The sequence below is a fragment of the Nannobrachium achirus genome, assembly GCF_963921795.1.
Source record: "Nannobrachium achirus genome assembly, chromosome: 7".
Lineage (NCBI taxonomy): Eukaryota > Metazoa > Chordata > Actinopteri > Myctophiformes > Myctophidae > Nannobrachium > Nannobrachium achirus.
The window spans coordinates 36,139,606-36,167,058 of record NC_137816.1 but is presented as its reverse complement, the minus strand read 5'-3'; the positions used below and the strand labels follow the sequence as shown (position 1 = coordinate 36,167,058).

Genomic DNA, 27,453 nt, shown 5'->3' with positions numbered 1-27,453 from the left:
TTGGATGCTAAAGGATACATCACTAAAGCCTGTCCTGTTCAAAAAATAGCCTGCTCCAAGCAGTAAGAGACCTCACCCAACTCTACTGCTATGATAAGGATTGTTGCAGTCAAAGTAGTACGTGCCTCAATGTCTCTGTGGGATTGTGTTGTACATAATATTGCTCCTGTATTTACAGTACATTGCCTGTAAACTAAAATAAACAAGAAATTACACAATCCTTTTATACCAGCTTGTGCCTTGTGGACCAGCCTTGACTGTAGAGCATTGTAGTGGCCCTTGGTTGTAATCCACTGGGAACTGAATTCCTTCTTACCGTTTATATTATAATAATATATACCATCATACCATATTTATTACCATAACATAAATAGTAAGACGGAATTCAATTAATCCATTGACCAGCCATTGACCAATAGATACACAGCCAATTACGTCACGAAATCTCCTGACAAAATTATGTCCGAATTTAGGAGATCACAGCTTTGTATCCATTGACCAGCTTTGCAAATTGGTCAGTCCCCCTCACACTCAAATTAGTTGTTGATATGAAAATATTGAAATGAGAAAAAGCTGCTGTTTGATTATTTGGCATGCAGTAAGAATGGCACACATATATAGAAAAACTCCTGATTCACAATACAAGCATATTATGACATTATTCTTCTGGTTTCTTTTGTTTTGGTTGTTGGTGTATTCCCTATTGACAATCTGAATGGAGTTCGTTAATTTGTATTGATAATGAGCACCTTATCGATCCTGCTTATTGACCCATGGGCTTTTATCGAGCCCACTGTTGAGCGCTTTATAATATTTTGTGGGAAGATGTGAGATGTGAGATTCTGAACAGAACTGGTATCTTTTTGTATTGGCCAGTTGTTGTGAGTCTGAGTTTGTCTATGAGGATGAGAATTGACAAAAGTAAAAAATATTGTCATTTAATATCTTTAGAAAATCATTCATTAGTGTGCAGTAAGTGTTAAATGGCTATATATTATGAATAGTACCGTAACAATGTATTGATCGCCTCTTGTCTTGATTATTTAAACATTATGTCATGGGCCGCTATGCTTAATAACAAGCTTGATAAGCCCAAAGCTTATTGATACCGGGATATCAAGTTTGTAGTAGGCCCTTGTTTCCAGCTCCTTCCCTACCAGTAAGTGGAAATGGTGTATGATTAACTTTTGGGGATATTTCTGCACTTTCTTGGTAAATCACTTTTTTGCATTCTGATTATTTTGGGATTTAAGGACGCTACCTGTAGACCATCTGTGCAAGAATGAGGTAAAAACAACCAGCAATAGAAAATTACAAAGGATTGACTTGGAACTCCATCTTTCAGGGTAGGCGTTTTTTTGCCTATGTGGTGAGTCCCTTCATGGATCAATTTCATGACTTTTGCAGTAAAAGCAAAACTACTGACCATCCATTTCATGAAGAGGACAAGTAAAAGTTATGAAAAAACGTTGTCATAGTTTGTACTACCCCTTATAGAAGGATTACAGGGGAATTTTCCTTAGGAATGTAATTTCCGCCTATAGAAAGTCCTTATATAAAAGGCAGCAGATTCAAAACAGAACCATATTTTTGCATTCTGATTGTTCTGGGATGTAAGGACACTACCTGTAGACCATCTGTGCAAGTATGAGGTAAAAACAACCTGCAGGTAGAAAATGACAAAGGTTTGACTTGGAACTCCATCTTTCAGGATAGGCGTTTTTTTGCTTATGTGGTGAGTCCCTTCATGGATCAATTTCATGACTTTTGCAGTAAAAGCAAAACTCGGGACAATCCATTTCATGAAAGGGACATCCTAAAGATATGAAAAAACTATGTCGCGTTTTGTTCTACCCCGGGTAGGGGTATGGTCAACTTCTGGCCTATTTTTTCCTCTACTATAACACTGCCTTAAAATACAGATGGGAATTGCTCATTAACTGCTATGCCAGGCTAGATGACTAGACATTACAAATTAGGGAGCTTTGTGGTTCACTTTCAATAAACATTTTGTGTTTCATTCTGGTTACAGTGATTCACCATCCAATCTAAGGAGTGGAGAGGGAGTGCAGATATGTGACATAGTAAATCTTTGGGCTTCTTTAAGGATGCGTAGCGCATGTTTCTTATCTGGGCCCAGGTAGCCACAAACACACGCTGGTGGTTGTGTGGCTTTTTTCACAGCGTCCATGTAAGTCTGTTACAGAGACTCAGTCAGTGCCACACACACAACATCAGTCATTTTTCAACCAATAAAAAGTCACTTTACTGGCAACTGGAAACTTCTATGTGGTCATTCTGACATTGTCATACAAGCAGAAGGGGAAATAATTAAACTTACACTGCGACACAGAAGTGTTAGAACGAATAAAAGAGAGCAGAGGCCACTTAAGTCATTTGTCTCACAGTAAATTTCTAGATGAAACGAAAGCCACACCTCAAAAGTGTTGAAAAGAGAACTGTAGTTTTACAGCTTTGCTACCGTTCGTTATTTAAACACAAACAGATTCTGTGGAGGAAGCTACGTGTTGATTTGAAGAGTTCATCCTTCCACAGGCCAAGGATCTTATCTAAATGGCTCTCAATATTCTTTTCAAATTTTGAGATCTGCTTGATTAATCTTGTTGGGACATTTGATTAAAGTTGGACAAATTGTTCCCAAGATAACATAGGTTACCAGTAAGACTCCCTAATCGGGAGATAAGCGACCGTCAGGTCGCAGCGTGATTTTAGGCCAAAATGTGTAGGAGAAGTGTCCAAAAATGTGTTTGTAAAAATCAGCCTGATGGTGGCGCTATATGGGACAGATCCATTTTGATGACATGAGTGTAGAGCAAGTGTGTACCGATTTGCGTGATTTTAGGGCAAAATTTGTAGGAGCAGTGTCCAAAAATGTGTTTTAAAAAATCGGCCTGAAGGTGGCGCTAAATGGGACATATCCATGTTGATGAGATGAGTGCAGACATACTGTGTACCGATTTGTGTGATTTTAGGGCAAAAATTGTAGGAGCAGTGTCGAAAAATGTGTTTTGCAAGAATCGTCCTTATGGTGGCGCTAGAAGAGGGCCATGTGAGAATTGATGGGTGGAGGTTGTGGATTGGCAGGCAAGGAGTGTGTGTGCAAAATTTGGCATGGATCGTTCCCAAGATAACATACGTTATCAACTTACTAATATTTAAAATGCATTTAGCTGACGTGTCAAGCTAACCAAAGCCATTTTAACATGGCTTTTTAAATTAAAAATGCACATCACTACAGGCACTGAACATGAGCACACACTTACACAAACCATGAGTTGAAAATGTAATCTGTGTTTAGGATAGATTCAAAATGATGCCGATGTATCAAAAAGGCGTTTATCCACCATTATGTTGACAAAATAGTCAGTTTCTCAACTTGTGGCAATAATAAAAAAATACAAAATAATAACAAATAAACAAAGGTGCGTCATGTAATGTTAAAATGGTACACTATGCCATCGAGCTGCAACCCCCAACAACAGAAAACAGCCTGTTCCCTACCTCCACAACCCCTTCTAAAAGCACCAGCACAGCCTGAGAAATGTGCTTTCAATTACCAGCCTGAAGCCTACAGAACAGGAGAGGGGAGGAGGGGGTGGGGGCTGCTTGATTTATTTAGTGCTCTGTTCAAGTTCTTCTCACCGTCTCTCCAATCCGTCAGGAGAGCATTTCATCTCCCAGCTAAAGGCAGAAATGGTCAGGAGGTCTGAACCCCAACACAATTAACCTCCGGAGGACCATGGACGAGCCTCGAGACCCCATTGATATTGATGGGTAAGAAAGCCAGGGTGGACACGTTGACCAAATATTCTGACAGTCAAGTGTAATTGTTGATTAACCCCTTTAACCCTTGCGTCCCTATTTTGGGCATATCATTATAGGCGTAAAACCATTAAAAGTTGTCACCCACCCCAACATGACTTTTTTCTATTGATTACTCAACGCCACGGAGACTTGAGTTCAATAATATCTTTTGTTTTTTGTCGCATTCCCAAGACAAAAAAATTTATTACAATAAATGTTCCCCCATAGTTTCCGGATGGAGACCAAAATGCATTTGGGTTCCCATCCGGAACCAAAGGGGTACCCCCTTTGGTTCCGGAACATTCTTTGTTCATGTGACAAATACAAAAAACTATTATTGAACTCAAGTCTCCATGGGGTGAGTAATCAATAGAAAAAAGTCATTTTGGGGGTGAACTACTCCTTTAATATTTAAATAAATATAAATAACAGATGTGAAAGCTCTGAAAGCAATGCATCATGAGCTTGTAGATCAGCTGTTATTTGAACATTTTTGAACAGGGCTTAAGTGGTTAACAACCTACCGATGCAAGGGGTGGGGGGGACGACACACAACAGTGGTCACGATTCAGCAGTTGTACGTTCAGAAAGCCATTAATCCTGCAAAGCTGTGTGGCTTCGAACCGCACAGAAATGCAAACTGTCATGAGAAATCAACGTTACATGTTTACACCGACACAACCTGACTGCTGCCTTACTCACCAGCCCTGGCATCTGAGTATGGACTGCTGCTCACTCACTCACTCACACACACACACACACTCACACTCTCACACACTCTCACACACACACACACACACACACACACACACACACACACACACACACACACACACACACACACACACACACACACACACACACACACACACACACACACACACACACACACACACACACACACACACACACAGAGGGTGGAGGAAGGAGGCTGGAAGATCAGACTGGGCTGATTAACAACCCCTGAGAGATGGTCGCTCAGCCAGGCTGTCTGCAGCCGCACACTCCCCCAACCACAGTGATGCGTGTACACACACACACATACACACGTACACGTACACACACACACACACACACGTACACACACCATTCCAGTATTCTGTCTACATACAGTGACTCAAACACGCAGGAACTTATTTTTCACCACATTGGAGGCATCCTCCCAGTGCAGAACTGCTGACACAAACTGACTTGGTGTCTCTGTGCTGGCTGGGTGTTTACCAAAACTGTGAAGGCACTACACGTGTGGGAGCCTGAGAGAGAAGAAAGGAAGCCAATCTGTGGCTGACATTTACTAGGGAAAGAGTGTAAAAATCGGAGGGGTAAACAGTGTCATATGTGGCACTGTGGTTTTCTGTACGGTGAGAAGAGAGCTCCATCCAGGGCTGGAGGGAGTCAGAGCGCTAGTAGGCAGGCAGTAAACAGACTCCAAACAATAAGAAGAAAACAAAATGTCAGCCCAGTAGTCAACTACAGTAAAGGATGATATTACTATTTTACATTGTTTCTATCTACTTCTCCTATCTTTATTTTTACCGTTATCCACACTGTTGATCAAGTTCAATGTACAACAATTGCAACACCCTTGAACTTGAGCAGTCACGGTGTAGGGAATATAAACGTATTGATAAAGGTCAAGCCTTGCATTGCCAGACTATCATCACACTGTAATGTATTTTGCACCGGCTGATATTTTTGGGTCAAAACAAATTAGTTTTTTGTTAAAAGGTTAAAGCACTATATTCTGATAGTAATCATTGCTATAGATTGCTATAGTGTTTGTTCCATAACTAGGCGTTTCCCTGTCTGCTCTTTAACATAAAATATATTGCGACTCAGGTGGGTTGCAAATTTCATCCCATTCATCAGCTTCAATTAGTGTTCCAGTTCCCGCTAATTTCTTTGCGTCTTCCCTTCCAAATGCACTTGTTTATCCTGTATCATATATGAGTTTTCTTCTCCTGATTGTATAAAATTGATATTCCGACCTGAAAATGAATGTTCTGTTTACTACCGAGCTGGAGGCAGGGGAGACCCCTGTTATTGAACAAACACCCTATAGCAATGATTACTATCAGAATATAGTAAACCTTCGTACAAAGAACTTACTGCAACTTCAAAACACGTTCTTTGTCACTGATGAATACCATGGCATAAACAGGTTACATACCACCACAGGCGGGTTATTCCACTGCTCGTAAGTGCGCGCAGCATATGGGTAGATGCGGTCGTTGATGATATCGAGTGTTGTCATGCCAATGGCTTTCATAGAGCTGAAGTAGGCCTCCCAGAACCAGCGAGCCTGAGGGAGGACAGAACACACTGAACATGAATACACACACACACACACGTTACAAACAACACTGCTTGGGAGATATTTTGCAGTGCACATTTCACAGATATGGAATGGAAAACAACAAACCAGTGATCGTCTAGTCTACTCCACGGGATAAAACACTGACCCCAAACCATGGAAAGACGTCATTCACGAATATCGGACTACTATTACCAGCACCATACCTGACTCCTAAAACGGTCTTATTGCTTGGCCCCTAATCTATTAAGAGACTTCAAGGGATAGTTCAGAGGAGAGAGCATCCAGTAAGAGTTAATGAAGCTTCAAACAACATGGTCTCCTGCCAGGAGGCGCCATGGCGTGCTGACCTGACTCCATCCCACCAGCTCCTCATTGACCCAGAGAGCAGACACTGCCCTTTATTAGCTGTTCAGTGCTAGAGGTCACGTGTGTCAGTATGTGTGAATGACTGGGAGTCACAATTCTCAATTTAACTATGCAGACCCAAATTAATGTGGCAAAGTGAATTATGACTCAGTTAAGCCCTGTGTACTTTGTTGTACGCCGAATAGCGAAAATAGCTACGCGGACTGGGCTTCTCTGTGCTGGCCGGGTGTTCAACACAAACTGAATTTTCCACAGCCATTTCCACTATTTTGGAAGTCTTTGATTTTTTATTTATTTTATTAATTATTAACGACATGTCCAAAATAGGGATCATCCCTATTTTTGGGGGCATGTCGTTAATAAAATAGTCGGGTTGAAAGTGGTTAAGGGCTCAACTTTAAGAGAAAGGCAAAGACTGACAATGCCCACTGATGTAGACTTCCCGCAAAGCACTGAATCCCAATGGTGAATAAATGTATGTGCCTGTGGGTTAGTCAATGTTGTGGTGATGATGTGTCTTCTGTCATGTCCCAGTACAGTGCACCAGTGTATTTTATTGACTCGTGCATTCGTTGTCATATGGCCTGCAGAGAGCATTCGTGGTACATGTGAGGAGAGCTGACGTAGCCCCCTTTCTCATCCACCCAAAACGCCCCCACGTCTCAGCCCCTTAGTGTTGGCGATGTACAACAACACAAAAACAGCTTTTATTTTCATGGAGGGGGTGAGGAGAATTCAAAAAGACTTTCTAATCTCGGGGGGACGCCGACGGCCCATAAATCAGTCGGTGATGAAAGTTTCCTTTCCGACCGGGAGACGGCAGAAAGCAAACTGTGCTGCCCTGAGAGGCCCGCTGCGACCCCCTCCACCTCCCTGCCCCCCTCCCCGCGCCTGGAGGAATTTTTATGAGGAGGGAAGAAGAGACTGCGTTGCAGAGAAGGAAAAGTCTTGACAGCAGCGAAGCCTTTCACTTCATCTTCAGGTCGTTCTACGGCTCCTTTCACTAAGAGGTGCGGAAGGACAGATCTTTGCAATATGAATGCATTAAGTCTAAAACATATTTTGGTCAACTAGCTTACAGCAATTAAAAGGCTAGCGTGGCTCACCCAATGTAGAAATGGTAACCTGCTTAAAATGTTACAAAGATAGACGTCCTTCCGTTGGTCCGTAAGCCCTGAGATTGACCCCGTCCAGCTCTGCTTAAACATCCAGACCTCAACTGTCAGTCAACTCTTGATAAACAATGATTCACATTTTCTAGACAAGCCCTATTTAAATGGTCAAAGTGCATTGGTGGACCATTTAAATAGGGCTTGCCTAGAAACAGTTTGATCTTGATGTAGTCTAACTAGTTCATTGTTTAGATCAGGGGTCAGCAACCTTTTTCAAATGAAGTGCCATGTTTTTATTTTCTAGATAGTCAGTGTGCCATGTCAACATACATTTTAATGACACGCCATCAAAAATTCAGACACATTTTGAGTGTCAGGAAATTGTTATAATGATCATTAGACTCAAGCAACAATAACCCATCTATCTCCCGACTCCCTCCCCCAAGTTCAGGGTTTTAGTGAACATAGAATTATGTGCAGGATGTAATTTGTGCAAACTATGTGACTGAATTTAATTGACCACGTTTAAAACAACATGTGATTTTAAAATAAAACCCCTCTCTCTCACACTTCTGCCAGTGTGCCAGTGATCACCCTCCCCTGTGCCATTGTTGGCACCCGTGTGTCTAAGGTTGCCTACACCTGGTTTAGATGCTTCACAAACAGACCACAAATCATCATATTCCTCTCATAAGAGTATGGTTAGCAGCTAAATCTTTTTCAACAGTACTAACCACTCAATTCTGAAACCGGAGGCTTACTGGCTAGTTATTAATACATACACACTTGCTTTTTACTGCCAGAAATTGTGCATAGATTTTAATGCATTTCCAATGGTCCAATCGTGAATGGTGAACTCAGTTGGGAGTGGGCTTCAGACGTCATTACATGGACATGGTGCTGGTTGATTAAAAACTACTGTCTTTAGCTGTGCTGATCTAATAAAGCCTTTCGTGTAGTCTATTTTCATGGTCTGACCCAAGGCACAAGGGAGCCAAACAGGGCAGAACAGGCTAAGAAGCTTTGAATACTGTTAACATCTCACAGCTGTTTAACACAGCCTCATAATTTAACCTAAATTGGCACTACAACATCAAGCCAAATGTGACAATGAGATTGAGTTGTCTGAATTGATGCTGCCGGTTGGCACCAACTGTAGCTCTTTAGCAGCATCCTAAACTACTTATTAATAACATATCAGATTCAGTTTATTTAACATGTTCGATAGAAATCTCTCTATATGAGTGTTAAAACTCATATAGCATCTCCTCGTGAAGCATGACAGCTGAGCCCTCTGTTGGTTTAACTTGGGAAATACTAGCTTTCCAATATCCATTAGGAGAGTAAGACAACAAAGTCATTAAAACAGTCATGGACGCAGCTCTTTTGGAATATAGCAAGACATTTTTTAAGATAATACACAAGTATCAGATGTTTTTCATTCTCTGCCATTTTTTAAAATAGTGAAAATAGAAGATTTGCAATCTCAGGACATGACGTTCAGATCTGCTATATTCACGAGTTTTGAATACTTTGGAATTATACTTTTTTGTATTGCAAAATGTTTTAAACACTTATGAGTTAATCATTATGCTTTTTTTCTTCTAAAAAGATATGGGGGGATAACACCTTTTGCTATTTTTTTTAATTTATTATTCTATTGAAAAATTAAGTACATTTTGGTGAATCTCTGAAAAAATGCAAAAAAATAGGAACGCCAGGATTAATGTGCTAAGTCTTGAAAGCAAGCCATGCCTCCCATCTATTCCACCTGGGTATTGCTGGAGATTGTGTGTCTCAACGTAGGGTGAGTGAGGAGCCTCTCCAGACAGGCTCAGGTATGAACAGATATACAATGGGCCTGTACAGCACTTTATAAATCCACAACAAAGAGTGGGGTACAAATGAGCCCATGCGGACCTTTGTACAATGAGCCCATACTATATAGTAAAATCCTCAGTGTTCATGTGTTCAGCATTAATAATTTAACTTATTTTTAGATTTTTTCTTTTCTCCATTTGGGTCCAGAATTTTACTGTGTAATCTATCTAGGGCTGGGCAAGTTGTGCAATATATTGATATTTTATTGTGGTTTGAGACTATATGATGATATGGCATAAATGTTGCCTTTTGTCGTTTTAATCACTTAAAGCTTTATACTTTTGTCAAATTGTCATATCAATGGTCAAAAAAATAATAATCAAAATATAGAATGACTAGCCAGTCTTCAATCTCACAATGTAGCTTGTAGACATGCTGTTCTTGAAAAACATGCCACGTTGGTGCACTGAATTTCACTGAAGACCTTCTAGATCTAGAAGATATGGGAAGATTCCTTCAGGGAAGGTCTTCTAGGTTCCCATTTTTGTCTCATCACAACAATGAGATCCACGCTGCTCAGGCAAACATGCTGTTGCCAACAAATATTGGTCTGAAACATGCAACAAACTTTTGTAGTCCTACGATTTGACCACAAGTCAAACTGGACACCTGCTTCAAATAGTTTCTTGTTGTTACTCTGCCATCTGTAAGTAATGGTATATCTACGACTTTGCATGATACTTGAAGTTAGGTATTAACTTTAAAGGGTAATACAGCTAACCAGATGTGCTGCAGAACATGGAAATTGAAAGTGGATTTGTGGATAAGACAACTGTGTAACTGTCCTGCACTGGATTACAGTATCATTTAAGTTTATAGCTCAACACAACTGTGGGAGATAGAAAGCTGTAAAATACTGATGGTATAACTACCTGCCTAACTCAGTTAGGCAAGACGCTTAACAATGTGTATGATGCTCAGTAGGACAAGTAGATCTTTTACAGTATGTTTATTTCAAAAAGGCCTTTAGACACTGTGCCAATACGTATGGCAATATAAGCAGGTAATAGTGATATTTGAGCAAATTATGATTCAACCATTATAACTTGAACAACATTAACCACAGTGGCAATACAAAAACGTTCAAGATACAAGAGAAGCTTCTCAACCCTGTGGAAATCCCATTCTATTCTCAATATGCATTTTAATAAAGAAAGAAAGTAGCTACAACTGCATAGCCTTATCAAGCATTTCTATTTCTATTTTATGCAGATGGCTAAGAAGGCCATCCTATTGTGCACCAATGGACGTTCTAAAATGGAGAAATGCCTCCCGTCCCGAAAGGGACACCAAGGATAACCTTGAAGCAAGCGTCTGAACATCAGACAGCAGGCAGTGGAGCACTGTGGTCAGTAGATTAGAACATCATATCTACAGCGCTAAGCTAGCTGTGAGCTACAGAGAGGCCAGTCTACACCCCCCTCAGGGAGCCATGTTTTACAGCTCGTCTGCTGTAATCCAACTCCAAGCCAGTCTCCGAGCTCTAGGTCTAAGATGTCTGTTTGGCCAGTATAATTGGTAAATGGACCAGCGTTGATACAAGGGAATGAGAAACAGCTTGAACCTGTGCACTTCTCTCATAGGGGCTTTCACTTTTGTTTATTGTGGTTCAATGTGGCTATTAAATGTAAAAAAAGATAGAGAGCGAGCTGTCTGCCATCCATTTCACTGTAGCTAAAAGCAACATAGTTGTGTTTTCGGAGGAAGAGTTTTTGCCACGACTTAGCAAATAAGGAGGAAATTCAATCTTGCATAGTGGAGTGTCTGTGCTTTCCAAGAGCCTGTCAATTGGTCCCATCAGAGAGGCTTTGTAATGGTACAGCACACATAGACATGCTTGTTTGGCTGAGTGCGGTAAAGACATGCATCTCAGAACTGAAAACAACTGCTCAAGTCAAAACTCTTCCACAGCTGTAAAATCAGCACTTAACTAAAGCCATGCCACTTGATACACCTGTATAATGGAGTCGTACCTGTCTCTGCATCTCCTCCACCTGTCTGTGAGGTATACTCTTCAGAATGGTGTACATCTCTGACAGCTTCTCCTCTGGAATAACCACAGATGCCCTAAGGACACACACACACACACACACACACACACACACACACACACACACACACATAGAATTTCATGTTGGCTGAATAACTTATATACAGGTACATCTCATCATGGCGTTGGGAATTGTATTCCTTGCAGGGTGTCACCTCTTATTTTGTAGTGTCTCAATGTCAACGTTTCAGTCCTGACTTTTATCAAGAGAAAGAGAGAAAAAAACAACATGTTTCTACTTTCTATGGTTGATTTGTGCCATAAGTGTACCTCTTCCAATCCAGAACTTCAGAGAAGGGCAGAATGTAGGAATCAGCTAGGATCACAGGGACACAGCCAGCTTGCATCACATCACTAAGTGCAGCTTGACCCAGACGAGCTCCGCGCAGGACAACACAGAATGAGGACTCCTGCAGAGACACAACAAGAATAGGTTATACAGTATGGGATTCTACATTATATAGTATCATGCTATAATATTCTAAGGTTTAACATAAAAAGCTGTAGATTAAACTATGGCTAAAGGTGATTAGAGTCTGCAATGGAAAAGCATTGTCAGAGCGTTGTGTTGTCGTGTTTTGATTCCAAAACTTTATTGTCAGTGGAGTCCCCCCCCCCCCCCCCCCTGGGTATTAGAGAGGGTTTAAGTAACATAAGCATTCATTATGTTAATTTGTCAGACTTGGTTCAGGTCCGTTTTAAAGCTGCATCACCTTATTTGCGCACGTGTGTTGCGTTTAAATGTGCACATTAACAGTTACTGCATGGATACAGACAATATATCAGTCACCTGTAAGATCTGTGGGTAGTCATACACCTGTCCCTTGTAGCAGCGCTTGCGTGCAGAGGCAGCTCCCTGAGAGAGGTTACTGCACTTGTCCAGAAGGAGCAGTGCCTCTCCATTTTCCTCCTTCAAACGCTCCAGTTCAGCACGGTATTCTCTGTGGATGGCTGTCTGAGATGACAGAATGAAGTAACGCCGTGGCCTGGAGGAATGGAAATGCGTGCCCTTAGTCACCAATTATATTTAACTGTTGAGCCATCATGCAATTTATGTTACAAGAAATTATAATTTGTTGCAGTCCAGCAAATGGTTACATTTCAGGATATGGTCAAGTCACTAGCTCTTGTTAATATTTTCATTAGTTCAAAGTTTATAGCACTTTAACAAAGTTACACACTCGAAAATGTACTTTCAACTTACAAACTCACAAGCTCACAACTTATTTTCTAGAGAATCACGTGTTGCGATGTGTTGTAGATCAGCTATTTTCGCTATCTTTGTGTGAGACTTTTGTACAACAAAGTACAATTTATAAAGAAAAAAGAATGATGATATATGTTTTGTTGTATTCAGTTGTGTTTAGCAATGAACATGCAGTCATGATATGAAAATAGCATGATGCCTCATTTGACCTCAAGAGAACATGGAGATTGTCACTACAGTAATAAGATGTAGTGACTGTAATCTAGTCATGATGTGACCCCTTGACAAGATGATGAGTGATGCAGTTAAGTGATGATGAGCTCACCCAGGCTGTCGCTCAGGCAGCTCAACATCTGCAGACAGGGGACTGTACACTGGGATGCTGACGTCATAGCCTTGTCTGTAGGTCCATGTGGAGAAACCTCCACCGGCCAGCAGTGCTCTAAAATACACACACGCACACACAATGTACATGAAATATTTAAAATATTTAAGAATCGAATTGCTTTAAATCAGGGGTCTTCAAAGTTTTCAGGCCAAGGACCCCTTAGTTGAGAGAGATGAAGCAGGGACCCCCCACAACCTTTTCATAGATTCCATATAGTTTCATCGTTTGACAGCACAATCGTCAATGTATTTTGGATTCATGTCAATTTGTGTTTTCAGATAGTTAACCACTTGAGCCGTCATTACCTAATAAACTTGACCTTTCACTCTGTACTTAGTCTGCTCTTTTCCCCCTCAACACCAAATCTCTTTGCCAAAAATAGCCGATCCGCTGCGAGGCGTTGTGAGCTTGTAGATCGGCTATTTTTGGCTAAAGTTCTCAGAATATGGACACTAGGGTTCAAGTTGTTAATATAAAAAGGATTGGAAGATTTGGAGGACCGCCTGTAGTAACTCTGAGGCGTCCCGGACCCCCTGTTGAAGACCCCTGCTTTAAATGTTAAAAACGGTCACACTCTTAATTCAGATAAACAGATTAACAAAGAGAAGGTGCTGGACGTGAACATTTTACAGTGCCTTCACATTACTTTATTACATTAGCTTGTTTGATAATTTCCTAATCAACATTGCTAAAGATTTTATGAAGTCACAATAAGCACATTATTTTATGACATTATTTATGATTATTATGAGTAAATCAATAATATAATTATTATGAGTAATAGTAGTATTGAGCGTTTTCTTTCTCTGTACCTGGAACTGCTACTGCTGTAGAGTCAACCAATTTCCCCACTGGGTTTAATAAAGGCCATTTTATGATATGTAATGAAAAACACCTACTTCAAACAAATTCAAACCTATGGCAAGATGAATATCCATTTAAGTTTATGTCAAGCTGTCTGATGTACAAGAACTAAAAAATGCTTAATGTTATGCCACACACACACACACACACACACACACACACACACACACACACACACACACACACACACACACACACACACACACACACACACACACACACACACACACACACACACACACACACACACACACACACACACACACACACACACACCTGGATCTGATGAGACTCTGTGCCAAATGGAGCCCAGCTGGATGAGCCCAGGAAATTCCCTACAGCTCCAGATAAATGTCCATTGTCTCAAGGCTGGGTGTTCCTAAAACCCTTCTTCTTTTCCAACCAGTCCAGAACCAACAGTCCAATCACAAGAAAGGCTGAGAAAATTGGCTTGAGGTCTAGGCTAGTAGGCTGCTAGAATCTCTCCCATCTCTTCTCAAAATGGATGTAATGCTCATCTTGAGTGTTTGCCAATTATTATGAATATAATTTTAGGTTTGCAATATGTTGCTGGATACCATGCAACAGATGTCATTTTAAATTAAGCACAAAATATGAGTGGAAAATAACAAGTAAACTAAATCCAAAACGGACTAAGTCTAACTTTTGCTTTGTCCTAACCAATGGGAAAGCACTGAAATACAGAGTATTATGATACTGTGCTTCCCTCTAGTGGTCTGAATGAGAATTACTACATTCTGTCAAGTCATGTCTTCAAAGATCACAGATGTATCATCAGAGAACAACAAAGAACACAAATACAATCCCAATACCTGTCTCTGGGTACATCCAAGGCTGTATTGTAGTCTGGAGGGCCTCCAGGTAACATGTTGAACAGCAGATGATTCATTCCTTTGTCCCATCTACAAAACACAAACATATAACATTACTTAACTGCCTTAAACCTACTTTGTTGACCGTGGTCCTCCAGGATTCTCCTCTCTGCTCCCTATTTCCCTCTAACCAAATCTCTTGGCTGGATATAGACAATCTACAAGCTAAACACGTTGCAGCTATTTTCGCCAAATGTTCCCGTTACAATCAGTGGTGTGATATGGATTTTAGAAGTGGTGCCCCTCTAAATTCATGACGTCATGTGCACGTCACGTGCACGCGCATGTGTGCACGCATGCCTGCCGCACGGTGCTAGTTGAAATACTGTATTCAACATCACAACATTTTTAATGTAGCCTAATTATATTTTTTATTATTTAGTTACATTGTTAATTAGTTTCAATTAATGTATTTTCCAAGTTTTATATAAAATAACTTTACATAGACTTTACTTTACAATCATAGACTCACCCACACATTGTGGATCACAAGAGTGGGGATTGGGGAAGCTTATCTCGGAGCTGCATAGCGGAGGGAGAGGTTCCGAAAGGAGCTAAATGTCTGCAAAGAAGGCAAGGCGAACGTGTTGCTGGCCGTATATACAAGTGTAAATGAGGATGTAGGTGAGAACTGCCTACTCGTATATGCAAAGCAGCTAGCCAGGTAGGGGGACTGAAGTGTTCGTGCTGACCGCGGCGTCACACAACTTGACGACGTGCGTGCACACGTGTGTGTGCGTGCATGTGGGGCGTGCGTGCGTGCAGCTTGAGAAGTCTGGGCTCGCCGAGCCCAACCGAGCCCATGGCATCTCACCCCTGGTTACAATATGACATAGGGACGCTAGGGTTCAACGCTGGTTAAGCACTGACATGGTCCTCAACATCCTCAAAATATAGTGGAATCCTCAACTTATATTTGAATCCTAACAGAAAAGAGGAATACATAGACACAGATCAGTATGATGAATAAGGATGTAACAGTTTACCGTTTTAAAAAGTATACTGTGGTATGAGAGAACCAACCACAAGCCCTTCCCTGCAATACAGTGCCCACAGTACAAATGAATTGGCATGCGTTTCATGTCACAGTACAAATGAATTGGCATGTGTTTCATGTCATCCATATTTTCATTGCTATGTTATCAGTTAAATAGGCACGCACACACGTTTCAGTTCAATTAATGTTTTTCCTCAAAGTAAAATACTTGCTTTGGATGGGCTGTAGTACATTTAATTAAAAGGTGTGTGTGTGTTGGGGGGGGTACCGCATACAAGGGTAATTTGTTAAATACCATACAGCAGTACTGTGAAATATCATACCCTAATCATGATCTCGAAGTGAATATGTAAAAAAGACTGCCAAAGGGCTCAAGGCCTGAACAAATAATTCATAAATGGGCCTAGGTTATTATTAGAGATTATGTTTACCTAGGCAGCATGGCCAGAGCCTGTGCAGTCTCTCTGATGCGCAGGGAATTCTGGTTCAGTACATCAATGGAAGGAACAAATAGACACGCTCTGGTGACATCATCGGTGTAGAAGTCACTGTCTGAGATGGCACTGAGCAGGTCATTGTATTCCCTTGATAGTCCAGTGCTACTGATGGGAACCCCCATCTCATCCACAAATCTCTGCAGAGGGTAAATATACACCTACAAAGCAAACATGTGAACATTCCATTAACACAGAAATCAGACAGAAATGCTTTCATTTGTAGGTTGCAGAGGCTGCAGGTGACATACATGCAGCCCTGAGAGGTAATCACCTTGATTCGGTTCTTAGGGTTGTAGCCACACCTGTACACATCAAAACAAGTGTGCATGCGACAGCTGAGGTCACCCCGCTCTGGGATGGGACTGGAAACTGGGAGGCGGACCAGAGGTGCATCATGCACGCTGCGTTTGTCCAGGCTCCAATCAGCGGTTGACTCGATAGAGTGGGGCCAGAACTGGAACATCCCCGTGGCGATGAGTCCAAGCAGGACCACAGAGAAGAGAGTGATGTAGTATATCCGATGCTTAGTCTTCATCCGCGGGATGAGAGCAGGGCCCCGGGAAGTATACTTACCAGATGCACACATGCCTGACTCCACTCTTTCCAACCAACCACTATAAAAAAATAAAATAATACATTATTCTTTGGTAGATATGTAGGTCGTGAAAATTACAGTTTTGCAATATTTTGTTTCACCCCTGATAAATCTTACAATAAATGTACATATGTTTATGTACATAATCGAGAACTGTTAACTTAAAATTCGACACACACATTTTATTGTAAGATGTCCACCAGGTGCTTGGTTATCTAGAACCCTCTAAGGCCATGTTCAGACGACAACGCTCTGTAGAGAAAACGGCGAGGTCCCGGGATATCGTCGTTGCGTTGTCACTTTCTTTCACTTTGGACATTGGAAATACTCAAGTAAAGTAAAAGAATACCTCAAAACTGTACTTAAAGGACAACTCCGCCCTAAATCACTTCTAGGCTCATTTTCCTACTTATATTGGCTCCACTCTATGCTGTGACAGTTGCTGCGTTCTGCTGGGGAAACAGGACAACAGGGGCATTTCTGCCTAATAGACTCCATGGACAGTCTTTTTGGATCAATATAAGTAGGAAAATTAGCCTAGAAGTGATTTAGGACAGAGTTGTCCTTTAAGTACAGTACTTGAGTAAAAGTACTTAGTTACTTTACACCACTGCTTCATAGCTGAGCCGACGTCAGACATGACATCACACGTTTTGCTGGTTTCACCGTTTCTGCTGTTGACACGGAGATGTGAGGGGAGACCGTTGTCAGCTTTTCTACCCAAAGATCTGGTCTTACTTTGTTCCATTTTCAACACCCGAAAATGCTGTCTGTATGGAAGGCATATCTGACATTTCATTTTGCGGAATTCTTATGGGAGTGGTGTCGTGGAACTGGGAACGGGGTCTAAGTGGACCAGGGTCTTATCCATGGTGACTTAATCATCATCAGTATTTGGCCCCTCCATTTACCCCTTAATATGGTGTCCCCATTACACATGGTAATTTGGCCAGTGGGCACTGTCACATGATCAGTTCTCACTTCTCACACAGGTTGAAGAGTGCATTGCTGCATGCCCGCCTGACATCTCATGGTGACTTCGCACCATCTCAAGCTCAACATAGACCAGTTGTTCTCAAAGCGGGTCCAGGGGTCCTTGAGGGGGTCCCCGTTAAAATAATGAATGTAGCATAAAGAATTGTTTAACCACTATAATTGGGGTCCCTGGCACAAAATCTTTTCCAATGGGGTTCTGCAGGGTTTCCATTGACGAACAGCCTGGCCCTGGTGAGTCAGTGACGACTCCTGTACTGTAGTTTTAACTTCATATCTGGAGGATAACCCATCCTCCTGAATGAGTCTGCCCAGCTCCTTATCCAAGCCTCAAGTAAAGGGCAGTTTATGGTTCCGTATGTATGATTTGATTTTGTGTACGTTTTGGGTGAGAGAGTACGTGCAGTAATTGCGTCGGCATGCTTAGTTCGTCTACGGTTTGTGCGTGCCGACCCGCTCTCCGCTCCAATTCTGCTCCTGTTGGGGCTGCGTGCCACATTTGCGCCTCGCAGCACAGAGCACATGAGAGCAGAACAGAGCAAAGCAAAGCAAAGCAAAGCAAAGCAAATCTCAGTGCGCCCCCGACCAGGATTTCACTCTAATGTCTCTGTCTGTCATCCACACAAGTCTTTTTATAAATACTTTGTGTCAGTTAATGTTATATCACCAGCCAGTCAAAGGATAGGCTATATGATTCGAAACGCAAGTGAAACTAATTTTGGCTGAATGAACCACACTCACCTCGAGTAGCCCCCCCATCTCTCGATTCTGGTGATTAATCAATAAGAGAACGGCGTTCAAGCCACAGAGCTTTCCATGTTGGTATCATATAGGTATAAGAACGATATCTTTTCACTCAAAGGTTAGTTTCTTCACTACTGCCCCTACGGTTGACAACGGTGGCCGTGGGTACTTCTTGCTACGGACAAATCCAGTACGTTCAGAGTTTGGAGGTGTACAGACCGTAATCATACGGACAAGTACGGACAGGGAGAAAGAACGGACATCAAACGGACCAACTGGAAGAAATCTCTCTCCCCCTCCGTTTCTAGTGTAGACCTACTGTATTACTATGCATGGTACTTTACCCTGTTGTTAACTTGTTTGTGGACTATTATTATTATTCTGAACTGGCATTTTGTATAAGGTTTGCAAGTGACTCTGGATAAGACCGATAGGTAATGCTAAATGCCAAGATTGTACAATCAGAGCACATAATTATAACATTACCAGACCTGGTACCTGGTTTTAAGAATTGAGTGCAAAAGGACCCCAATGTCTTGTGGTTTATAGTATTCGTAGACCATCTGAACTGTACTGTTCTGTACTTTTCCTATGCAAACTTCTAATAAAGTCAATCAATTAGACCTGTGCTGTCGGCCATTGCTTCTCAAAGTGGGGTCCGGGGACCCCCATGGGTCCTTGAGGGAGTTCCAGGGGGTCCCCAGCTAAATGATAGTCAGGAACCAAATGGACCCGTATGGTTATGTTACTCAGAGTGTACAAATGGCAAACGGGTCCTTTTGGTTCCATTTATTTTGTACACTCTGAGAGTAAATTAACATTGATTTTAGAATATAAATTGGGAACCCACATATAGAAATGCCATTAAATGGGGGTCCGTAGCCTAATGCATGTCAAACTGGGGGTCCTTGAAATTAAAACGGTTGAGAATCACTGCTGCAGATAGAGCCCTAAAAATCTTCTCTTATGGGGTCGGGGGTCCCTGGAATATCTTTTCAAATGGGGGTCCGCGGGCTAATAGTGTCAATTTAGGGGTCATTGACATTAAAAAGTTTGAGAACCAGTGTCCTGCCTATACTACAGGCAAATTGTAAACAACTACCGTTATATACAGTTAGATTTCATGCTAGGTTAACGTTAGCTGCCTTGCATTATTTTGCAAACAATCAAAAATAGCAGCTTAAACAAAGTATTCTATACACATAATGCTTACCTGAACGTTTGATCGAAGTGAAGTGGAAAGCTCGGTGCTAATTCATAGTCACCTATTTATAAAAGAATACAAATAAAAGCTTTGTATTTTATTTTTTCTGTCTACAGTACCTAAGCTTAGCTGGCTAACATTAGCGCTGTGATTTCCGGAAGTGACGTTCTTCTTCGCCACGATAAACCCACAATCCATGGCCACAATAGAGTCCGACTGCAGTACGCAGAAGAAAGCGCCCCTTGCGGAGGGAATACATACTGCAGAAGTATATAGAAGTGGCCTATGCCTGGTTCTCAACCTGTGGGTCAGGTCCCCAAATTATTTTGGGGGGTCCCCAGACGACTAGCTTAATGTGCAACATGTTTTCTGACTCTCTCAGACCAACATAAAGTCTGAGTGTATAGGTCCATGCACATTTCTAAAGTGAATACCTCTAAAATTACAAATTAAACATTGGCCAAATTGTCAAAATTAGTAGAGGCAGAAATTGTGAAAATAGCCGATCTACATGCTTGCTCAGGCGTTGTGAGTTGTGTAGATCTGCTATTTCCACAACTCTTAGTGCTCACACACGATTTTTGCTGTGTCTCTTCAGTCTTAGTCAGGGAATATTATCAGAATACCTGTCAAAGCTGTGAATAAATTCCTTATCAAAAGATTTCTTCACCAATGTATTCATAAAGGCAGGGTTGTCAACATTGGACTGTCAGAATCCAGGAGATTTATTTTTGGGGGGTGCGCGGAACTCCCCAACCGGGGTCTGGGGGGTCCTCTCCCAAAACGTATTAATATATATATTTTCCTGTATTCTGTTGAATTTTGTGCATGTTTGATACATTTATCAGGCTTACTTTACTAGCATGTGTACAATTTCAGCCTAATATGCCAAATGTAGGTGTACAGATCTGTACAGAAGCAAAGTAAGACATCTTTAATAATGACGTCTCATCTTTAAGTCATTACTTAAGTGAATATCTATATGATCTTGCATGCATTGCGCCCACCCCTAAAGCGGGTTTTCCCCCAGAACATTTTTAACATAGTAGATTTAATCTCCTGTGTTCTGGTGAATTTTGTGCATGTTTGATACTTTTATCAGGCTTGCTTTACTAGCATGGGTACAATTTCAGCCTTAAAATGCCAAATGTTGGTGTACAGATTTGATGACTGAAGCAAAAGGACATCTTTAATAATGATTTCTCATCTTTAAGTCATTACGTAAGTGAATATCTGTATGATCTTTCTTGCATGCATTGCCCCCACCCCTAAAGCGGGGGGTCTGGGGGTCCTCCCCCAGAAATTTTTTTACATAGTAGATGTCATTTCCTGTGTTCTGGTGAATTTTGGGAGTTTGATACAAAATCCAGGAGATTTGCCAATCCAGGAGACTCCCAGGAGAGGGGTTCAAAATCCAGGAGACTCCTGGGAAATCCAGGAGAGTTGACAAGCCTGCATAAAGGTGTCTAGTAACAACATATCTAACAAAGATTGAAATTCAACATCCCTAAAACTGCTGGGTCAAAAACAACTCAACTTGGGTTATTTTTTATCCAACTCACGGGTCAAATAGGGACAGATGACTAGTTTGGTTATTTTAACGCAAGATTAAATAACTAATAATACAAATAATACAAATTATTTGTTTAAAATTAGTGAGTATGTTATACCCTCGAGGGTTTTGAGGGTTTTTTCATGATTCTGAATCCATTGCAAGCATTTATTTTGCACGAAAAACATTCCTTGGCTGAAAATGGTCCCATAAACCAATGGTTTAGTGATGAGTCATCAATTTTCACAGTTTTGTGGGAGCCGCCTTTATCCCAATGAATGTTTTTCGTGCAAAACAAATGCTAGCAATGGATTCAGAATCATGAAAAACCCCTTGTTTGACCCCTCACATGCTACTTAAAGCATATATATTTTGGTGTGTTTTTTTCCTGCATAGTTAATTTAATGGGACCCCAACTTTCATCAGCTGTAACGGATTCTCCTAGGGAAACTGAATTTCAGTCTTTGTGAGATGTGTTACTAGACACCTTTACAAACACATTGGTGAAGAAAGTTTTTGGTAAGGAATTTATTCCAGGGCTTTTTAAGATATCCCCTGACTAATATGCTATTTTCAAAAAAGCTTGAAAAATGATTAGGAATTAGCCCTTCACTAAGCCCCTCCCAAAAAAGCTTGTAGCCAATGCTAGCTTAGAATAACTTCCTGCTTGCCAAGGATTGCCAAGGCAATCCTTTGTGAACTAAGCCCCTTGCCAAGGATTGCCAAGGCAATCCTTTGTGAACTAAGCCCCTCCCAAAAAAGCTTTTAGCCAATGCTAGCTTAGAATAACTTCCTGCTTGCCAAGGATTGCCAAGGCAATCCTTGGCAAGCAGGAAGTTATTCTAAGCTAGCATTGGACAAAAACGTTTTGGGAGGGGCATAGTGAAGGGCTAATTGGGACATTTTTTGAAACATTGCATTTTCAGGCCGCTATGCAGCCTTCAAATCCAGTCCTGTACTGTATTGCGCTTCTCAGAGCATGCAGTCACCAATTTAGGGCCATTTGAAGACACTGCTGTAACACTGCTGCAGTGCCAGTGTCCCATACTGTAGGTGTACAATTTAGTTTTGCCGCGCCTCGCAAATCTGCATGTTACAGTATGTTTATGACATGACGTCCACCATCCACCCACCCTCTGGGCAATTGTAATATATGATTTTAACTACACAAATCTTGTATTAGGGTCCCTGACACAAAATATTTTCAGATGGGGTGCTAAAGAGATTAACTTTGGGGGTCCTTGACAAGAATACGTTTGAGAACCAGGACAGACAGACAGAATCCTCAAAAGGTCCTCTGAGGAGATGAGCCTTCTATGGGGGTCGGGTGAGGAGAGAGTGGGAACAGAGGTGGAGGTGGAAACAGGTCATGGTGCTACTCTCTCAGCAGGTCTTTTATATTAGTACAGGAGCCACCTGGCCTGCCTGTTTATTTATAGGACATTCTTTCCTGTGTGTGTGTGCGTGCATGCATGCGTGCGTGCGTGCGCGCATGCGTGCGTGCGTGTGTGTATATGAGAGAGAGAAAGAGAGAGAGAGAGAGAGAGAGAGAGAGAGAGAGAGAGAGAGAGAGAGAGAGAGAGAGAGAGATAGGGACAGATATACTAATACATTTTTAGAGGATGCTGGATGTCTGCACCAGTCTATCAGTATCCAATCTGGCTAGCCATCGTCAGGGAAATGCGGAAGTCTGTAATCGAGAGATTTTATAGGGGACAGAATTATCAAGATCTTTTGAAGAACTTATTATCTAACTACCGGATACATACAGTAGGACTACAGTACCATAAACCTGAGCAGAAATGTGGACATTTCAGGGAAGATGGAGTGGTAACTATTTCAGGGCTGGACTAGGTCAAAAATTCAGCCCTGGACTTTTTGGACCAAACGGCACACAGATACTCTACAGCCCACCCCGTTGAGTCACAAATAAACAAAAACAATCCACATGTTCTATCTGGAACTTTGAGTAAAATGAATGACACAACACATACACAACTACACAACATATAAATATTGGTAGTTAGCCTACCGTACTCACTAACATACACAACACAACTACCAAAAATGTACCGTACCATTCAATGTAAGATAAGTAATTGAGTGTTTTCAATAATAACTATGAATGATCCTGTGAATATGATGTTTAAAGCTCACTAAATAATAACACTGTGACTGAAACAATAGCCTATGTGATGTACAGTATGCCTACATTAACTACATATTGTTATTGTGTTTGATCAGTGTCCTTTAAAGGGACTACACTGTGAATTCTAATTGTTCCTATTTTTTTTGTCCCACCAATGCAACACTTTGTGACTTGTGAGCTTGTATGTTAGCTTTGCGTTACATAATCATGACTAATCATAGGGCATACGTGATTAATAGAAGCATGTAATCAATCAATTAGAAAAGTAGTTTGCCATACTTTAGATAACCAGTTGCACACCACACACACACCATGCAGTTTGCCATTCAACATTCTTCAGATGGCTTATCAACAATTCTGATCAATTTTGTTGATATCCATGCCTGATTTTGGCCAGGAGGAAGACAAAGTGTTGTGCTTCTTACCTCCTTCACATGGCTCTACAAGTGTGAGCTAGCCCTCCTGTCAGTTAAGTTCAGCTCCTCTTTCTCTTAATTTTAACCAGTACATTCTGGGATATGATATTTAGACTGTCATGTCAACAGTTTAGGGAAACTGGTCAAATTGAGTCTGTGTATCATTTGTAAAAGAGATATCAGGGACCTGTTAACATGAAACTTGGCAGAAAAATGTTCTGTTGCAGTTTGCATAGGAGCGTTCAGGCCGGGAGTGCAGGAGTCAGACACTATGGTCACCTTGTGTGATCATTGTAATTATTTCTTTTTATTATGTTTTTTTTTTTTTACTTTTGGAGCTGTGTGAAGCACAGGCTCCCTATACGTGGCCGTGTGGGTCTGTCTGTCTGTGTGTGTGTGTGTATGTAGCCTGAACTTCCTAAACTTCGGCACGCCACTAGTCCCACAGTTTTGCCACCACACACTCGCGCCATATGTCAAATCGACCGGCTTACTCGGGAATCGTGGGCTATTACTTTTCTAAGAGAAAGGTTCTATAGTTTAATTGATATTAATTTATTAGTGAATTAATTTTCCCCATTGACTTATAATGGGAATTGCAAAAACTCACATTCAATTATTTGTCTCTCGCAAACCATAGGGGCTAGAGTTTCAAGACTTGGAGAGGAGGTTCATAATGATTTCAAGGATTAAATAAAAAATAATTTTGTCATTTGGCCGCATGGTGGCGCCATAACACCCCACTTTACGTTTTGGCCTGTAACTCTTGAACCGTAGGTCGGAAAATTAAAATTATTTTTTCCCTGGATTCCTTGGGTCATGACGCATCTCCCCATATAGGCCACGCCCATTTGCGCCATGATAGATTTTCCGCCATCTTGAATTTTCTCCAAAACACACTTTTTGCTCCTTTTCCTACATATTTTCTTCAAATGTCACAAAAATCGGTACACATGATCCACACACACACACACACACACACACACACACACACACACACACACACACACACACACACACACACACACACACACACACACACACACAGCTCCACTTCACACGGGTGTGATTTTTTCTCTGTTAAGCACTTGTGCTTCATTTTATGCTCTGTAAATAGGGTGACCAGACGTCCCGTTTTACCCGGGACAGTCCCGTTTTCAAGCTACGTGTCCCGGTGTCCCGACAAATATCTCTAAAACACTAATATGTCCCGGTTTTCAACATTCACAACAAAATTGTCCCGGTTTTCGCCAGAATTAAAATAATAGTAGCTGTTTTCAGTGGTTGCATAGACATTTATCATGTTCTTTTCGTGAAAACATGCTCACCTAACCAATCAGAAAAAAGGAAGAAATTCATTGCGTGTCTGAATTCAACACTGAGCCTGTTTGTCAATCACTCACTGCCTGTTTGCAACCCTGTGGTGCGTGTGCGCGCGTGCACGAACGTTAGAGAATGGGCACGCGCGTGCGCGGTAACGTGCGCATTGCTTTTAGGGTCCCAGTTTTAGGCAACAGTGTTTTGCGTCCCGGTTTGAGTGGCTGAAAATATGGTCACCCTATCTGTAAAGCACTTTGAGCTGCATTTCATGTCATGAAAGGTGCTATACAAATAAAGTTTTATTATTATTATTATAATCAAAACCATGCTGAGCTGTTTGTTGATTTTTCATCATCTTTCAACACTATTTAACCCTGCCTGTGGATGAACTCTATAAACTACAGTTGACTCTAGTTTTGTTATTGATTATAACAAAACTATTGATTATTGAACCAAGGTATCTGTAGCTGACAACTTAAGGTACAATGGTACTGTAGAGAGTAGAGGTACAGACTAGGTACACTGAATGAGAGGAACCATACAGTACGCATTTTGTCTTTGATACATTTTATTTTTGTAATATGAATGTATTTATGTTTAAAAATAATCAACCACAGGGCCGTGAATGATTCATCATCATGGCCGTCATTCAATTATTAATCTTCAGGATATAGCAGTTATCAAACTGAATATAAATGGTTATTAAACTGACTGCTAGATTAACAGAGCTCACCTGACATGCTCTCATTGTCTCACCATCTGGGTGAGGCTGAAAACCAGTCAACACCAAAGTAGTTTACACTCCCTGTCTGCTCCTACGCAAAGTAACTGCAACAGAACACTTGTGTGATTATGGATGGCAGCAGTGTGGCAACATCAGGGTGGGAATAGCCATGTTGTTGTAATTATTCTAAGATGGGGGTAATTAAAAAAATATATAATAATAATTAAAACTAGAAAAGCAATTCTGGGAAATTGCGAGTGTGGTTTTGATTGAATATTTTATTACAAAAATGTCTCCATTTTACACTCCATACAAACAATAAAAACATGTAGTACAGTTACAGTACAAGTATAGCTAAACACCATGCCTAAAAGGAGCATCCCAAATAAGTCCTTTAACAGTCTTGTTTACGTCTGTCCTTGGTATTCAATTCATGGACATAACAAATAGAAAGCAAATGCAAACATCATTGCAGTTATGTACAGGCCTACAGGGTAGGGGAAACAAGGGGTGGGCTAAGGTAAGAGGGGGGGGGGCTAATGGGGGGGGGGGGGGCTAATTAGAACAGAAATATTTGTAAATCCAGAGTATAGCTAGGCAGTGTACGGCTCTAATCTTATAAATTATTGTCTACAATGAAGCTTAATTGCATGACCTTGCCCTCCAGACAGATAGTCTTCATGGGTTGTATTTGTAGTCCTAAACGGCCATGTTGAGGACCAACACAGGTGTTTCAATTTCTCTGATTGGCATAGAACTAATGTTCCACACCAAGAAGCAGTGCACTTCCAAGCACAGGTCTCCGCCAGGTCAGGTAGGTTATTGTGGCCTCCTGGTGGAGCTACAATAGGCAAATGTGAAAAGGGTGCCATGTCATCTGCGGCCTGTCATGATTTAAGGCATTTTCTTCCAAAAATGTGTTTTGCAAAAATTGAGCTGCTGGTGGTGCTATAGCAGGCCAATGTGAAAGGGGTGACATTTGGCCCTTGACCTATTGGGAATGTGCGTGCAAAATTGCACGGAAATCGCAAGCTGCGTTTATGATTAGAGGCAAAAAATGTGTTATAAGTCGGCCTCCTGGTGGCACTATAAAAAGCTGAAAATGCAGGGCAAAGGTTTTTCCTTGGCCTCTAGGTTGTGCGCATAAAAAGTTTTACACTGATCGGTGGAGTTATTGGTAAAAAACATGAATCGGCCTGTTATAGCGCCACCATGAGGCTGATTTGAACATTTTGAAGTGGCATTTGTTCCTCGGCCTAGTGGGAATGTGCATGCAAAATTTCACAGAAATCTCACTCTGTGTTCATGATTTGAGGCATTTTGTTCAAAAGGGAGCACTCTTGCAAACTTTGGAAGACA

At 41.3% G+C, this 27,453-nt stretch overlaps 1 protein-coding gene across 1 annotated transcript in view; it reads right to left on the bottom strand.

Annotated features, from left to right (window-relative positions):
• ext2 (exostosin glycosyltransferase 2) overlaps nt 1–20,077 on the bottom strand; it is a 38,203-nt gene extending 18,126 nt beyond the window's left edge. Inside the window, exons 1-9 of the mRNA XM_080729847.1 lie at nt 19,943–20,077; nt 16,669–17,011; nt 16,332–16,555; nt 14,844–14,933; nt 13,084–13,200; nt 12,342–12,537; nt 11,822–11,961; nt 11,475–11,568; nt 5,996–6,127 (exon numbers count right to left, since the gene is read on the bottom strand). Of these exons, the coding sequence (XP_080585973.1) occupies nt 5,996–6,127; nt 11,475–11,568; nt 11,822–11,961; nt 12,342–12,537; nt 13,084–13,200; nt 14,844–14,933; nt 16,332–16,555; nt 16,669–16,983 (1,308 nt within the window). The 5' untranslated portion in view covers nt 16,984–17,011; nt 19,943–20,077. The remainder of the gene's footprint in view (nt 1–5,995; nt 6,128–11,474; nt 11,569–11,821; nt 11,962–12,341; nt 12,538–13,083; nt 13,201–14,843; nt 14,934–16,331; nt 16,556–16,668; nt 17,012–19,942) is intronic.
• Between the last annotated feature and the right edge of the window lie 7,376 nt (nt 20,078–27,453).